This window comes from Balaenoptera borealis (genome assembly GCF_965194805.1).
Source record: "Balaenoptera borealis genome assembly, chromosome: 4".
Classification (NCBI taxonomy): Eukaryota; Metazoa; Chordata; class Mammalia; order Artiodactyla; family Balaenopteridae; genus Balaenoptera; species Balaenoptera borealis.
The window spans coordinates 42,712,324-42,730,385 of NC_138861.1; the positions used below are offsets into that span (position 1 = coordinate 42,712,324).

At 35.1% G+C, this 18,062-nt stretch overlaps 1 protein-coding gene across 12 annotated transcripts in view; it reads right to left on the bottom strand.

The window, feature by feature from the left end:
* Nucleotides 1–18,062, bottom strand: part of FBXW7 (F-box and WD repeat domain containing 7) — a 204,503-nt gene that overhangs the window by 70,557 nt on the left and 115,884 nt on the right. Inside the window, exon 3 of one of the 12 annotated variants that reach the window (XM_082389898.1) lies at nt 26–12,605. The exons of the other annotated variants lie outside the window; for them this stretch is intronic. Within the exon in view, the coding sequence (XP_082246024.1) occupies nt 12,423–12,605 (183 nt within the window). The 3' untranslated portion in view covers nt 26–12,422. Of the gene's footprint in view, nt 1–25; nt 12,606–18,062 lie in introns of those variants that run through there. 12 annotated transcript variants of the gene reach the window in all.

Sequence of the window (18,062 nt, forward strand, 5' to 3'; positions counted from 1 at the left end):
GTGGTGTTTAGCAAATCTCTGTCTATTTTAATAATAAACTTGACAAACCGTTACATATTACTTCGACCTGGATCTACATCCAAACTAGTTTGACATGTGACAAAGAAAAAATCAACTTTTGCATTTCCTACAGTCATGCTTTTGTCATCATTCTAAGCAAACTCAAATGACTAGAGGAGCACTCAGGTAAAATAAAGGAGAAAAACAGGTCAGGTTTAAGGCCTGGAAAGGCCATTTAAAAGGTGCCATTGATTGTTGTCATGTAAGCACAGGAACCCAGTAAGGACAGAGAGTCCACATTTGCAAAAGAAGGTGAAGAATCAATATTTTTATGTGAACTCTCCAGATTTTTAAGTGTTGGCAACATATTTAAATTTGTTAAAAAAAAAACAAAAAACACTATATAAGACACTAGTTTGCAATCTCTGCTGTTCTTCTCTGGAGTAAAGAAGCATAAAAATATAATAAAGATTAAATATAAGATTACTGATATCTAAATGATATAGAATAAGGATTCTAAACGTTTTAATCATCTTTTCTATACCTGTTAACAGAGTGAAATAAGAAATAAATCAGAAAACTGAAAATTTAAGTGATAAACATTACAGATGCACCTCAGCACATTTAATGTTTTCACTCATTAGACAGTAAGACAGATGGCAGTATATTGGTAAAGTACAAACAATTCATTCTTAACAATTAAATTTATATTGTTGACATATAAAACCAACACCTATAGCTAAGCAAATGAATGACTCTTGGCACTTAGCTCCCAAATTCACCAGTATTTTCTTCATACTTCCATTTCTCATTTGTATCTGATTTCAATAACTAGAAATTGCCATTTAAGACCAACCAGAAACACAGAAAAAAAGCATTTTTCATTTTGAAAGTAAAGTATCTTCTAAAAGCAATTGTTACTCTAAAGCACAGAAGCTACCTTTAATAGTACCATCAGCAAAGACCACTGAACAGAAGAACATGGTACATTTCAACAAAATAAATCCTTTTCTGGACCCTCCCCCAATCTTATACATTATTTTTAGCCCTGGTGATCTATGAAAATAATCATCATCCTTTTATTTATATTTCATATAATTAGAGGTTAAGGTTTATATGCAAGGTGCCACTCTGACAATAATTCTCATTATTAGGAGCAATCGAGTTAATATTGAACATCAGATACATCTAGTAGCTTATACCAACATTTTACAAAATGTGTTTGCTAAAATATCTCCTAAGTAGAGATCATTTTAACTTGACTGAAACTATTCTTCCATTTGTAAAGACTGCTTTCATTTGTTTACAATACTCTCTTAATTATGAAAATGTAGGTATTTCCTATAGTATCAAGCAGTAATTCTAGAATTTCTACAGAAGTACCAAAGAGAATTTTCCCTTGCATATATTCCAGTTCCCCAGCTATTCAGTTCAAGAACTAACATTATAGAATAGAACTAGTCCTCATGTGAGGACTCAAAGCCCCAGGACTACCAAATGTACTTTAGGTGTTCTTTCAAATTCCTTCTAGGTTCAACATTAACAATCAATTAGGAAAACAAACACCCATCAGAGAGCAAAAGTGCTTCACAGTTAGTACTAACAAAATTTACAGTATCAAACAGCTGGACACTACTCTAAAAGTCAAAATAATTCAGGCAAGTATTAGTGGAATAGTTTCAGCCCACCTAAGAGAGTTGGTATCTTTGAAACTAAAAATATTTTGCATAGCATTATCTAGCCTGGACTAGTTTGTTAAGCTAGCTTTAGCATAGTTTTTTAACACTACAATAAATCTTACAAAATATAATACTTAACACTTATTAAGGACTTAACTATCTGCCAGTTACTTTCTAAGTACTTTACAAACATTATCTCATTGAATCCTCTCAATAATACTGTATTATTATGATACTACTATCATCCTTAAAATAACTATATAACAGCAGTTAACAGTTTGCCCAAGGTCAAAGTGCCATGAAGTGACAGACCGAAAACACAGTCTGACTTCAGGGATCACGATCTCTACTTACCAGTATTTATAAGCATTGATGCATTTGTTATAGATGTTATGCTTATTGAGGGCACTGTTTACTGAATCACTCATGAAGTCCCATGTGAGAAATTCCTTTTATATAATGTTAGGAAAAGGGGTGCGTGTGTGTGTGGGGTGTGTGTGTGTGTGTGTGTGTGTGTGTGTGACTGACATGTTTTCTCGTGAGAGGACTCAGCACTTTCTCCTCTTAATTTTATCACAAGGAAGCAGAGAGACTAACAGTCCAATGTTGTGCAAACTTTAGTCTACATTAGAATCACGTGGGAGCCTGTTAAAAATACATATCCCACCCTTAGAGATTTGGTTAAGTAGTTCTGGAGTGTAAGCCAGCAACTTGCACTTTTAGTAAGCATTCCAGATATTTCTGATGGGTCACACTTTGAAGAATACTGGTCCTTATGAGTGGCCAACCTGTAACCTATGAACAGCTTACTCCAACTCATCATAATTCATTCCTTACCTCTTCTCATGGCCTTGTCTTCATAGTCTACTCCACTATTTTCCCTGGCTCTGATTTTCATGTACACTTGATTATTTTATTATATGTGTTTCTCCTATATACAGGCCACCTCAAATTCCTTGTGAAAGTTAGGATACATATTTCTTTCAAACGAGGCTAATTCATTTGGCAGTTCAATACCTAAAACCAGTATATTAAATTCATAAAGCAAAAAGTCCGTAGGTCCCTGCTAAAACACTTAATGGGCTCTGCATACGGTGCTCTCCCACTCCAACCAACTCAATGCCCTTAATGGATCTGCACTAGATGCAAACTATTTTAATTCTGCAATGAGTGATGAACAGCACACTCTTCTTCCACATATAACGTCTAGTGGAAACGGGTGGTCTATAGGTCAAACCAGCCCACAGAAATGTATTTGAAAAATATGGATGCCAACATACAAAAAATTGAGAAATTATCATTGAAAAATCTGGAATTCCAGTGACTTTTGAAAAATTGGAAAATATGGCAATATCAGTATCCCAATTTTCAGTCATCCCCTTTATCTAGAGGTGCTTTGGCTCCCCAGGTCTTATACTTAGTCTATTTCATTCATTTAAATTACCTTTCTGGCCCCTATGCCTTGAGTTTGTGTCTCCTATAAATTGTGATGGGGGAAATGAGATTAAGAAGATTTTCTGGAAGAAAATCATTTCAGCATAGTCCAGGAATCACTGCTGGAAACTAGTTACAAGACAGGTGAATGGTATTCTAGAAACATTTCTAGTACTCATCATACTAACCAGATTTTCCCAAACCTTTGTGAAATACACCATACCCTCAAGCCTGCACTTGCCCCTCCCCCATTAACCTTTGGAAACACAACACCCTTACGGTGGTTGTATGCATTTACAGTAGTACTGTGCCCCACGCCTTCCTCTCCCCACTCCCATAAAAGCTAGGATCAAATTGTGGCACATCTTAGAAGGAAAATGGCAATTCTTCTGGTGCTCAGTAATGTTGCTAAATTGAACAAAATTTTAACTAGTAAGCTAATGTTTCCTCCAGAAACATGTTACAGAGGCAGGATTTTAATGTCTTCAATCCATCAAGAGCATCTAATACCTCTCCTTCTCTAGGAAGGAGAAGTTCAGGTGTTTCTCACCATATCCAGATACTGATCTGGTTTTTTTCTGCGTTTTACACTATTGACCATTTAACATTCACCAAATAAATTATTCTATTAGTAGCTAATTTCATTATCTGAGCAAAAAGATCAGAATTCTAGCTCAGTGTTTAATCACTTAGGCTAATGTTAGCTGTAAAAATACAGCAATAAATGCGGTTTTCAGAAAATGGTAATGATTCAAAAAAAAGCAATCATATACAAAATATAACTTTATCAGTTAGAGAATACTGTTTATCATAGCAGTGACTAAGTTGAAAAGAAGTTCATCAATATTCAAAAGGACTAACTCCTCAGTGTAATTTAGAATTAAAGATCGAAGTTTTGTCACTTCATTATATTGATAGTAACTAATCTGAGGAAATAATTTAAGACATTAAAATTAACAAATACAAGGAAGAGAAACTCAAAAGATAAGGTTCTTTGAAATCTTTAACTGTATTATTGCGCTTTCTCTCTGTCACATGATCAGGCCCTCCTCTAGGTATAAACAATGTGTTTCCGCTGAGTTCATTCTAATTTTCCTTCACAAAGAGGGAAGTATAAATAGTAGCTGAAGAGAAAATGCCCTTATTTTCCCTCCAAAACATAATATAGAAATTAATAACGAACAGTGCTCTCTAAAGTATGTCTGAGGGAGAAATAAAAATTTAACCAAGGCTATACTTAAGATGTTGAATTTCCTTTTCAGAAGCTATCAAAGATAAATAGTAATCCAGAGGTCAAACGTGGCTCAAAGTCAGGATTTTTGGATCCTGCACAAATGTGCCCTGCGGTTCGTAAGAGCCTGAGCAATCTTACTGGCTCAGTCACGACTCTTTCTTCACTCATTCACACCGCCTGTTTGGGAATTGTAGATTATATTTCTCATTTCTTCACCCCAAGCAACTAAAAGAAATTGAGGAAGAAGAATCATCTGCTCAAATATTCTTTAGTTCAGGATGATCTGGCTCTATGCTGCAATATTACCTTCTATGTTAACAAAAGAGGAAATCAAAACAAGAAAGACAGCGACTTGGACGGATCATTCTTTTCTCACACCCATGATGAGGATGCCCAGAGCAACTAACAATGACAAGACTTTTGTTTTTAATGCACTTATGTGCATGTACTTGAGAAATTTTCAAAAAGCATACAAATATTCCCAAAGCACAGTAAGTTTGGGCACATATGTACTGTCATCCCAAGGCTCACTTTTTGTTCACTTTTTGTTGGCATTGTTGTTTTAAAATAGCAAAATGAATATATGCTAGTTGCTGGTTAAAAAAAAAGACAACACTAGGTATCTCACATATTATATGACAGGGCACATAACTACTCTAAATATTAATTTCTAATTCTGAGCAAGGAATAGTGTAGTAGAACACAAAGTATAAGAGAAAAAAGCACTTACTAACTATATTTAAACATGTTAAAAGCAACAATAAGGTACCATATGGCCCTCTAGTGTTCAATGAAGAAACAGATGAATTCTTAATTCTTATATACGACATTTCATAGTAAAAAATAATACTTTCTCTGATTTACTAAGTATGTTAAACATGTTCATGTATGACTTCTATAAAAACCCAAATAGGTTGTATCTTCTGTGGCTTTACTTCTACGTGCTTTCTTTTGAACCAGCATCCATGTTTAGAGTATCCAAAAGATTCTGAAAGAATTCTTAAATGTTTTTAAAGATTTTCCATTAAAAAAAAACCCAATTCTCAACAGAGAAGAAACAACATTTCTCAATTAAAACTAAACAGTATTAAATTTAAGGAAATTTTCAAAGAAGAAACAAAAATAATAGTGAGTGTCATGACTACAAATTAGGTAGGTATTTAGAACACAACTAATCCATATTCTCTAATTGTATTTTCCTTTCTCTGTATTCTACTTCTATAATTCATCCAACTTGGTTTTTCTCTTTATCATAATTTATAGATGACAGACATTCATTACAGCAACCAAAGCAATGAAATACATGAAAACTGTATTCCCCAGAAGAGAGGTCAAAGATGGGATTGAGATTTTAGGACAAGAGTCAGTGTAAAAAAGTAGACTCAGAGGAGATTTGATTATTATTTTTTATTACATAAAATTGATTATTACTGTCCAAATAAAGTTGGGGAAACACTAATTTCAAAATGGATCTAAGTTTATCACAGGTTTTAAAAATATGTATTTACTGTTTATATATTGGAGTTTTGTAGGGGGAAGGTGGGGACTGGTATATGAGCAAGATCTAAATTATACTCCTAGCTCTGTCATTCACTTCCCATAACTTTAAGCAAATAATATTTCCGAGTTAAAACTTCAGAAACCACAGAAAGATCTGAAGTTCTTGTACTTGGTATCAAGATCAATCCTCCAAATGTCAAGGTAGTAAGTTGACTACAGCCTGGAAACTCTACAAATGACCCCTCAAAGTACCACTTAGCCATCAGTAAATCACTAGAAACAGACAGGATATAAACAAAGAAAATTTAAACAAATTTGCCCAATATTAACCCATATAGATATGTGGAATATATTCAAATAGTCACCTAGAAAGGTTCTATAATTACTTCTAAAAATTCTGCCACTGTTCAAACATGTTACAACTCCTCATTTTCATTTCTTTACAGCCTCCCAACACTAATTCCTATCCTATAGGTCTCAGCCTAGCTTTCATTTCCTCACTGAAGATATCACTGATTTAATTATTTGAATGTGGATACATATGTGTTGAGAACTACAAAAGTGGGAGGGACAATGAAAAAGCTGGAAAACAGAATTTTAATACAAAATAATCTTAGTAAACAAGAACTTGGGGACTTCCCTGGTGGCACAGTGGTTAGGAATCTGCCTGCTAATGCAGGGGACACGGGTTCGAGCCCTGGTCGGGGAAGATCCCACATGCCGTGGAGCAACTAAGCCTGTGCACCACAACTACTGAGCCTGCACTCTAGAGCCCGCGAGCCACAACTACTGAAGCCCACGCACCTGAAGCCCATGCTCCACAACAAAAGACACCGCCATGAGAAGCCCACGCACTGCAATGAAGAGCAGCCCCCGCTTGCCACAACTAAAGAAAGCCCAAGCGTAGCAACGAAGATCCAACACAGCCAAAAATAAATAAATAAATAAATAAATTTATTTTTTAAAAAAACCAAACAAACAAGAACTTGGTAAAGGAGCCAAAATGTGAACTCAGTGAGGATGGAGGCATGATGGCAAATAACAATAGAAAATCTAATAGGGACAAATTTAAAGTCTTGTACTTAGGTTCAAAAACCTATAAACATTCACATTAAGTGGAACAGGATTAAACTAGACTCTGTTTATAAAAATACATAAGATTTTGTTTTCTGAAAACTGAATTCAATTTTTAAGCATTTTCTACATGCAAAGTACAAAGTCCTGTAAGACACAGCAGAATCTTAGAGAATCTACAATCTGATGAATCAATCATCTAGAGAATCAACAATCTAAATATATATAAATTAAAAAAAAAAAAGCTGACTACAACTATCACAATATAAGTTAAAAACAAAGACCTAATGGAGATACAGAATTTTGCTCGGAGTTCTGCGAAATATTCGTAAAGGAGGTAAGATTTGAAATGGATCTTAAAAAGAAGGACAGAAATTTGAAAGAGGCTACAGAGGGAAGAAGACATTTAAAAGAGAAGGAAAAAGCTTAAGCAAAGGTATCAAAGTAGTCTGAATTCCTCTGTTCTCAGAAATGTCAAATAAACTGCTGCTGCTGAGGTAGAGGGTAGGGCAGAAACAAGCTGAAGGAAATAAGATCAGGAGCAAGGCAAGGGTGTCTTCTCTCACTAGTGCTTTTCGACATCATACTGGGAGACCGAGCAAATGCAGTAAGACAAGAAAAGGAAATAAGGAACATGCAGATTAGGAAGGAAGACATAAAACTTTCTTTATTCACATATGACATGATCATCTATGAAGAAAATCAGAAATGATCAACAACAAGAAAAAAACTACTGGAACTAATAAGTGATCATAGCAAGGAATCACTTTCCTATATACCAGCAATAAACAAATAAATTTGAAATTAAAAATGCATTACCCTTTACATTAGCACCCCCCAAAATGAAATACTTAGTCATAAATCTAACAAAACATGTCCAAGGTCTCTATGAGGAAAACTGTAACTCTGATGAAAGATACCAAAGAACTAACTAAATGGAGAGATAGTCCATGATCTTAGATAGGAAGACTCATTATCAAGATGCCAGTTTTTCACAACCTGATGTATAGATTCAATGCAATCCCAATCAAAATCCCAGCAAGTTATTTTGTGGATATTGATAAGCTGATTCTAAAGTTTATATAGAGAAGCAAAAGACCCAGAATAGCCAATTCAATATTGAAAGAAAACAACAAAGTCAGAGGCAGAGGACTGACTAATCAAGACAGTGCGGTACTAGTAGAAGAATAGACAAATCAATCAAAGGGACAAAATGTCCTCATTTTCCTTTCCAAACTTGCTTTCTTGATAATGCACAAGCATTTCTCCACAGTAAGTAGGTCTTAAAACTTGTAATAACGAGCTTATCATCATTTATATTCACCTCTTATCATGTTGGAAGGAATCCTTCACTGATCACAAGAGCAAAGATGCATGTTTCAACTGGGGAAGAAGAAACCCAGTAAGCAAATGAATAAGAAAAAATATGCAAGGGCAACACTGGATAATCCCTGCCTTGCTTATGATCATGTCACCAATGGAGACAATAAGGATGATAAAAATGACACATATGTTTGTACAGCTTTTTAACATTTGCAAAGCATTTCACATTCATCATGTCATTTCAACTCCACACAACCCTTTGCAATAAGGTCAGGTATCCTATTCCTGTTTAATGATGAAGAAACTGAGGCTCAAGGAGGTTAATGGATGAGAGAGAGCAGATAAGCCTTCTTACCTCCTATTCTTTTCAGCACACAAGTCTGTCTAATATTACCTGCCTAACCTATACACCAGGGTTGTGATTCAACAGAGGAAAGCTATCCAACAATGACTTCCACGGGTCATGCTGGGGAAAGACGTTGTGGATACAAAAAAAAAAGTAACAAAATAAAGAACCCAGAAACAGACCTACATTACATTATAAATATAATCAACTGACTGATCTTTGACAAAGGAGTCAAGGCAATACAATGGGACAAAGATAGTCTATTCAACAAATGGTACTGGAACAACTGGACATGCACATGCAAAAACTAACTCAAAATAGATCATAGACCTAAATGTAAAACACAAAACCATAAAACTCCTAGAAAATAACATAGAAGAAAACCTAGATGACATTAGATATGCTGAAGACTTTCTAAATACAACACTAAAGGTACAATCTATGAAAGAAATAATTGATAACTGGACTTCATTAAAAACTGCTCTGTGAAAAACGATGTCAAGAGAATGAGAAGACAAGCCACTGATTAGGAGAAAATACTTGTAAGAAACAATAGGATAGAGGCCTGTTATCCAAAATATATAAAGAACTCTTAAAACTAAACAATAAGAAAACAAACAACCTGATAAAAAAACAAGCAAAAGATCTGTACAGACACCTCACTGAAGAAGATATACAAATGGCAAGTAAACATATGAAAAGATGTTGAATATCCTATGTCATTAGGGAATTTCAAATTAAAACAACAATGAAGTACTACTACATGCTTATTAGAGTGGCCAAAATCCAAAACACTGACAACATCAAATGCTGGCAACAGGAACTCTCATTCATTGCTGGTGGGAATGCTGAATGGTACAGCCACTCTGGAAGAGTCTGGCAATTTCTTACAAAATTAAACATACTCTTACCATACTATCCAGCAATCATGCTCATTGGTATTTACCCAAAGGAGATGAAAACTTCTGCCTACACAAAAACCTGCACATGGATGTTAGAAGCAGCAGAAATGTGAAACAGTATATACACTGACCCTAGCTATGCAAAATATGTATCTGTGTGGTTAAGGACTGGCAAGTCATATGTAAAAATTTATTCACTAATTATAGTGACAAATTATTAGGTATATGGGTGCCTTACACATGATAAGTACTCTTAGGCAAGATAAGAAATCAAAGGGCTTGAATAGGAGGGAGATAGGAAAACAAATTTAATATAATATGAAATGAGTCATAATAAATATAGCATGGGAGTAGAGATTAAGATAGGGAAACTCTTGGGGGGGGGCGGATAAAAACAGATACTAGCTGGTTTTATGGGTTATTTTACTGTCCCCCTCCTCCCAAAATTACTGTTTCATTGAATTTTCAAATTTTAACAAAGTGCAACTTTGACCCAGAATGAGATCTAGGTTCAAATTCCTAGCTCCACTACTTACCACATGACTGACCAATGACGAATTACTTAACTTCTCTTCACTTGTTTCTCACCTCTAATATGGAGATAAAACTCAGAACCAACATAACAGGACTGTTGAGATTAAATGAGGTTATATATGGAGAGCATTTAGCAGTGTCCTAGCACACAGTAAATAGTGTTCAATAAGTGGTTTATTAGTAGTAGTAGCATTGTTATCAGTGCAGCTTGCCATTGCACTGATGAGGTTCAGAGTAAGAACAGGGAATAGTCTGGCTCTGCTACACCTGAGCAGCACCTCCATTGACTATAGCATACAACACTTCAAGATCAATTTGTCCAGAGATGGGCAACCAGGATGGTGATCCTAGAAAACATGTTGAAGGCATTAAGTCTGGAGAGAAGATTATGGATGAATATGACAGCAGTCTTCTCCTATAAGAAAGGCTGTTACTGCTCTACATGGAAGAGGAAGGACCAAAGAAAGGTAATAGATGTCCACATAAAGAACTGTCTAAAAATACAATGCTACTCCACACTGTAGCATTCCCTAGTGATGACTTCATTTTCAAGCCCAAGTCTCTTGATAAAGCTACTGGGCACAGGTTTGGACTTGGTGATCTCAAAGGTCCCCTTCGGATTCTATCTCAGGAGACTTAAAACTAGGATGGAAAACCTAAGCAGTTTAAATATATTAATCAGTTTGAAGAAATGAAGCGTTGGGAACAGGGGAGGGGAGGAAAAGCACTGGTGACTTCCTGGTTAAGCACTGCAGAATTATATTTTAAAAGGTGGATTCTGAAATTGCTCACAGGATGTTTAAATGAAAGATATTCATGTTTCAGGGACAGCCAAAAGTGCTGCCAAGGCTACTCTAAGTAACTCTGAAGAAACCATATATTAAATAAATGTCTTAAAAACAAAGAAAGATACCACCATGCTAACTACTACTCCTCTAATAATGTGGTAAGGTGACCTTAGAGAATTGCCAGCATGGCACCTGAGTCCTAGAGGTGAAGAATTGGTTATTCAAAGAACTCTTAAAGATTTCATTGCTTTTTTCCCACTATATTCAGCTGCATTTTCATGAAGAGATCATTATATAATGCCCTTCCTTGTGAAAGATGTCTTTTTATCCAGTCTTCCACTGGAGCATTATACATTATGGAAGTTATCTAAAAAGACTAAGTAAGTAGAATAAGAACTGGTTTCTAGTAAATACAGTTTTTTTCCCTAATAAATAATAGTAATATATGACTGTTATAACAAGCTTGGGAAATTCTGAAAAATATATAAGAAAAAACAGAAATAACCACATTCAGAGATAATTTCTAACATTTGGTTTAATTCTTTCTGATCTTTTCCCATGCATATATATAGATTATTGTATGTTTATTTCATAGTTAGGATCATATTATATACATAGTTTTGAGTTCTATATTTTTAGTAAATGTTATATTTTTAAGGTTTTCCTGTTATTAAATTTCCTTTAAAAATATGACTTTTAATGACTGTATGAGTTACCTGCAATTGATTTCTGCATCTTAGCAACATAGTTCTTAAACTAGGGCTTTAACTTCTCCTCAGGGGAGTCAACTGCTAATTGTTATTATAATGTTCCTCAATGTAACTATCTTTATAATGAATATCTGAGTTTTAAACTAAACCTAAATGGCATGCTTATTTATAATTTATAGTCTAGCTTGGGTACATCTTAAGAGGTGAAATGAGAATTGCTCACATTGCAATCTGTGAAACTTCAGTTCTCAACCTGAATCAGCACTAGAGACAAATACATCAAATTTCTACTGTTCAAAAAATAAAAGAATTAAATGTCAACTCAAGGCAAAACTTACCGCAAGAGTCACAAAGTAACACCAAATGAACTGTAACGTAGAGAACCAACAACGGGTTCAAGGAATTGAATTTTCTAATTCTAGGAAGGTGTAAAGATAGAGATGGAATTTGGCCTGGAATTTGAAGAATCTGGCTAGAGTTTATTAAAAGCAAGGGGAGAAATGGAGATGTAATCAGGTAGAAAAAAATTGGTAAGATTGTGAAAAACTTCAAATGTCCACCTATGGATTTGGCTTCATCAGTGGGAAATGGAGCACCAGATACTTAAAATTGAGGTCTGATCCATACAGAACAAAAATTCATTTTTAAAATTTCATCCAATAATTGATACTGGCAACACATTGTCAAGGACATGGCATTATAGCCTGGTGCAAATAGAAACATTAAGCAAAGATGCTCTTAAGATTTTTAAACATGACTCTTCAATTTTTATCTTACAAGTGCCTGGGGGTAAGAAAAAGGAAGATCAAGTGTTCATATGTGTTAAACTCTTCAGCAAACCTACAGACTTAGACGATAAGAAAAAGTCAAACCATTTTTTCACCAAATGAACAGAAGACTAGGATATTAAGAGACTAGAAAATCTAAAGAGGAAAATTAAAAACTGGTAGGAAGAAATACATATAGTAGTAGTTTTAGCTTTCAGTGGACCACTCAGGTGACAATGCCCAAGAGACAGGTAGAAATGCAGGACTGAGAGCTGGGTGAATGATGGGCCCTTGAGACTTAATTTTGGAGTTACCTACCAAAGTAAAAACAGAACCCCTTTATCCTTTTCATACCCTCCTCCTTATCACCAACAAAAACAACATTAATAAACATCAGTTCATTTTAATTATATACATATGAAACAATCTGCCTCAGGAACATTTTGAGTATAACTATTTGTGGTATTTGTGGACACTTCAGAGAAGGTTATCATCTGCATAAAGTACAAATCAATGGAACACTATTAAAAAATTTTTTAAATTCTCCATTCTGTGGGAAAATTTGTTTTGGTCTATAATTAAAATCCATAATTAATTAATTATTTTCAGTGAACAGGATAACAGATTTAAACATGACCAACACTGAGAGCTGTTATGGTTTAAAATAACGTTAATAAGTATTTTTAAAACTGCACTAACAGGCATTAATTAGAAATTGACCATAAACTAAAGTTCATTTTGGCATCCAGTTGTAAAATTCACAAAGCATTTAAGTATACAGATGTTTTAGAAGAAGAAAATTTAGAGAAACTGACAAATTCTAATAGAAGGAAATGATGCCTACCTATCAACTAGGAAGATCTGTGAAAAGCATCCCCTTGGAAGTCTGTTCTATTCTTATTTTTATTAGCGATCAGCCCAGCTTATTATAGTACGCTCCCACTCCTCCTGAGCATCCTTTTAAGAGTATTTATCTATTTCTCTATTAATAGCTTTTTCCACTAGAGGGTGATACGATGACTGAACACTAAAGGTCATAAAAAGTATATAGACTGATATCTTCTGTGGGGAATGAAGTGTGTTCTGTGAGATTAGGGATGAAGGATAAGAGACAGACAAAATGAGGTCGCAGGCTTACATCTGCAAACTACTTGCGTGTCCCAGGTACTACCCTACTTGCTTGACATAAATTATTTTACTCAATCCTTACAAAAACCCTGTGAAGTAGGTATTATAGTCTTATTTTACAGATAAGGAAACAGTTCAATGAGATTACATATTTATGGCCATATAATGAGTGGCAAAATCAGAATTCAAGTTCAAGTCTGAAAAGCTCTTTTCACTCTACTAAGTTAGGGGAAACCCATCTCCTCCAGTCTGTCCCCTTCCCTCCGCTTCCACCCTCTCCACATGTTTAAAATTGGGTTAAACTGGGCTGAGTGAATGTTTCCAGTCTGTCCTCCTTCACAAATGCAGGAGGCATGGCTATTTGTTGGGCTATGTTTCCTAGTGGATGTTATTCAAGATGACTGCTCTCTGGACCTCTCTCCACCTAACAGAATTTAAACTTTGGTTCTTTGTCTTACAAGAACAAGACAAGGCCAGGGACTTTGTGACATGGCCATCGTTCTCTAGAACTCTACCTAAATAAAGTAGAATTTAGAACCCTATTTGATTTCAGTTGTTACCCACATTGTCCTACAAAGTTTGCCAGTAGGTCTGGCTCAAGGGAGTAGCTGAAAGATGCTGGACTAGAAACAAAACTGTAATTTTGATCCCCTGACTGGTTAGTGATCCTTGTCCCTAGTTCCTCTATTGTTTGGAATCTAGAGACAAGAAAGTCTCAGGCCTCTTATACACTAACATACTGCTTCTTTGAATATATACATATTTTTACTAAACACTTATTTCTTATTTGAGGGAAAAAGGATTTTAAAAAAAACTGCTTAGGGACTTCCCTGGCAGTCCAGTGGTTAAGACTCTGCGCTTCCACGGCAGGGGGTGCGGGTTTGATCCCTGGTTGGGGAACTAAGATCCCACGTGCCGTGAGGCCCAGCTTAAAAAAAAAAAAAGCTTAGTTACTAGGAGAAATCTAACAATCAGGATGGCAAAAAAGATATATTAATTTGAGGTAAGGAATGAAGTTATGTGAGAACAAATAAAAGGCACTATGATAGACATGGAAGAAGCAGAAATCGGTGCTCAAACATGGTTCTCTTCATGAAAAGATCAGGAGGATACAAGATCTGGCCTGATGGTAATCTCATTTGTTTTTCATTTTAGTAGAAAATGAGTTGATACTCTACATTAAACATGGAAAAGAAGTCTTTAGTATGGGCTGGGCATCTCTTCAGGGAACAAGATTTAAAAAAAAATATATATATATATATATATAAGACTGTTGACACAGGGAGTTAAAACTGAAGAGATGGGCATTCCCCTACCCAGGGAAGCAAGTTGAATTTCGAATCTGCAGGCAGACTAACCAAACTTACAGAAACAGCTGGCACACAACCACTAATTAAGAAGCACATCTGATGGAATCCAGAGAGAACTGATATCTGTTATCCAGTCTCAAATTTCATTGTCACTTCTTCCTGTTATAACTTTAGCCTTGAGCCCTCATAACTTCAGTACTTGTTAAATATCACAAAGAAAAGCATTTAACTAAGCAATCTGTACTTTCTAAAGGATAGCTCTGTCGATTTCAAATGTGATATGGTATTAGAAAAACACCATACTACAGAGCCTAGAACCTAGAGACTTATAATTCTGCTAAAAATCTTGTTTAGTAATGTTTGCTAAACTCTACCATAGGGGGCAGCATAGCGCATGGAAAGAAAGGGTTTTTCTGAAATTAGGCAGATCTGTCTTAAAATCTCTTGCCACTTACAGTGAAATTTTGGGGTGTTGGCCTCTCTGCAAGCTCTGCTTACTTAAGTTTGTTTGCAAGTTCATAGGAACTTGCAAACAGTGTGGACTTAATAAGCACCAATTCTTGACTGCCACTGTCCTTAACTCTTAAGATTAAGAAAGTCTGCAATTTCTAATTTATATTATTGCCATAGGCGCCCATTAGAATAAATCTTTGGTGACTAGGGGGAAAAAAGATTGTCCTATGAGTTTTGATAGTTTCCAATATGCTTTCAAAGAAAGGACCAATACAATGAAGGACCAAAAATGGTTTTTCTCATTAATATCATATTTGCATATATAGCATGTTCAGGAATGCCAAATAAGTCTAGCGGTCCAAAGGGTATGTTTAAGAAACTACCCAAAAACAAACAAACAAAAAACATTTGAAAGGTATGCTGGGTAAGACTGCAGAAGGCTAATCCCATATTAACATTAAAAAATGGGATTTTAAAAATAATTATTATACCTCTACTCTTCTCAAAAGTTATAGTTTAAGAGGATTTAAAAGAAATTGTGGCTTAGGGTAATACCTGTAGAAGTGTCTTATGTTTATAATAATCAAGAGTTTAAAGTGTCTTATGTTTATAATAATCAATAATTTAGAGCTGCTCCAAAATAAAGTAATTTTGAAACAGTGAGAGCTTTCCCCCTGTTTACTGTAGTTAAAAGATTTATACACATGGGTGACTGACATTTTCTTTTGAAGTAACACAGTACTAGGTGATTTTTTAAAATGTTGTTGAAAAAATAAAATGTTGTTGGGAATGATCCTGAAGAAGCATTTCAAGAATGAACAAAAAGGAAAACGAGCCAATCTCAGATTGACATACTACTTTTTAGAAGGGCATCTCTGCCTTGGCAATCAAATAGTTTTATATTCTTCTTGCCGTATTTATTAAGGCAAATGACCTCAAGATAAATAGCATATCAAAAGTGCGTTTTACACACACACACACACACACACACACACTCACATAAACACATGAATACATCTAGCTCTGCTGCTGTTAGTACTCAGTCCACTCCTGTGGCCTTGTATGTATAACACAATAATTGTATTCACAACTGAAGAGTCACTAGGGGAAACAGACTTAAATTCAGTATGTTTGTTTTTAAGGAGGTAGCTAATCTGTATAAGACATATCTAAAAGTTCTGTTTATGGTTTCATCTTGAAGGGAAGGGAAATATAAAGCACCCGTCAAATCTGTATACTGGAAATTTTCCTACTGAACACTATGATGATTTCTCCTTTAGGGAAATGATACATTTTGTCTAGCTGGCTTTCTAGTTTTTAATTTAAAATGCAGCAGAATTCATTGATAGCTTTGCATTGTTCTGAAAGGCTTAGTTTTGATTAAACTTCTTTCTTAAATAAGATAATGCAATTAAATACTAAATCCCTATTCCTACAACTGAATCCTCAAGAAAAAACAGGAGAGATATAATTTTCCTCTTTTGAGATAGGAACCTTGAGGGAGAGAAATCAAGAGATCAGGTATATGAGCTGGGCGAATTGCACTAAAAAAGGTTTGAGCTTTGCCATTGGTTGTGTTAGAGCCATCTGGCTGAGATCCAAAGCACCACTTGAACACCTTGAGACAGGGATGGTAAAAGGGATGAAAACCACCACTTGAAGCCACTTCCTTCTTAGATCAAACCAATTAAATAAAATCTAAAGTTGCAGACAGGCTAGGGAAATTAGGGATAAACATGTTTTAGAAAGAGTTTAAGGTTCACAAGCCGAAGCAAAACTGATACAGCAATGCAACTATTAAACCGAGTGTCTAAGCTATTTTATTGCAGGTCAAGTTAAGAGGATGATGTTAAATCTGTTTGTGTGTTGTTTATGGGCTAAATAAATGATTCACTGTAAAATTTAAAAGTAAGCAAATAAGATGATAAACTACCTCAGCCATTATTTATTTTAATGTCTGTAAAATAAGTAAGATATTATTTGAGTTAAAATGCTCCTTTCCAAAGAATTGTTTAACTCACAGTCTACTCTACATGGATATTCATGATTTTTATCTAATTTTTAAATGATAAAGAACCAGAAAGCATGCAAAGATAAAGATCTATGAGCGAAGAAGCCTGAAGGGAAAAAAAGGATAGAAGTTATGCTACATACCTCATTCATTCTGAGTATAATTCTTTTTACTTTCTCTCCTCTTTATATAGACCATTACTTAGCAACACTGCCTGAAATATTGATTAAGATAAATTCTAACTCCAGTGAAATGCACATGATGTCCTTATTGAATTTCCTTTTCAATAGCACCAAAATACAGAGAAAATAAAATTCAATGCAGAAGAGAAGTCAGCACTTAGATGACTGAGGAGCTAGTGAACAAGACCAAGGTATGTAAAGAAAACTCTCATTTCCAACTTTGGGTGGGGTGTGTGTGTGTGTGTGTGTATGTTCATTTTCTTTACATCTTAATTTTTTTTTTATTATGGAAAACTTTAAACATACTTGGAAAACTACACAGAATACCCACGAACCCCCGTGTCCCTATAACCCGGCTTCAACAATTAGCAACTCATGGCCAATCTGTACCCTCCTTCCTATTCTCCCCTTCGGTATTATTCTGAAGCAAAGCCCAGACACTATATCATTTCATTTTGACTGTAATTTGATGGGGGAAAGGGAATACAATAGAAAGACTAGGTAGTGAGAAATGCTTCCTCTTTCTCTCCACAATCCCTGCCCCTTGTTATGACCGCAATTTTAAGTGATATTTCCAGGAATGTTTTGAGGAAAGAAGCCCACATGCCACCCCACAGAATTAGCACTGGCAATTCCATATTTACTCAAACACTTCCCGCTTCCACTTCAGACAGCAGCTCCCTGCCT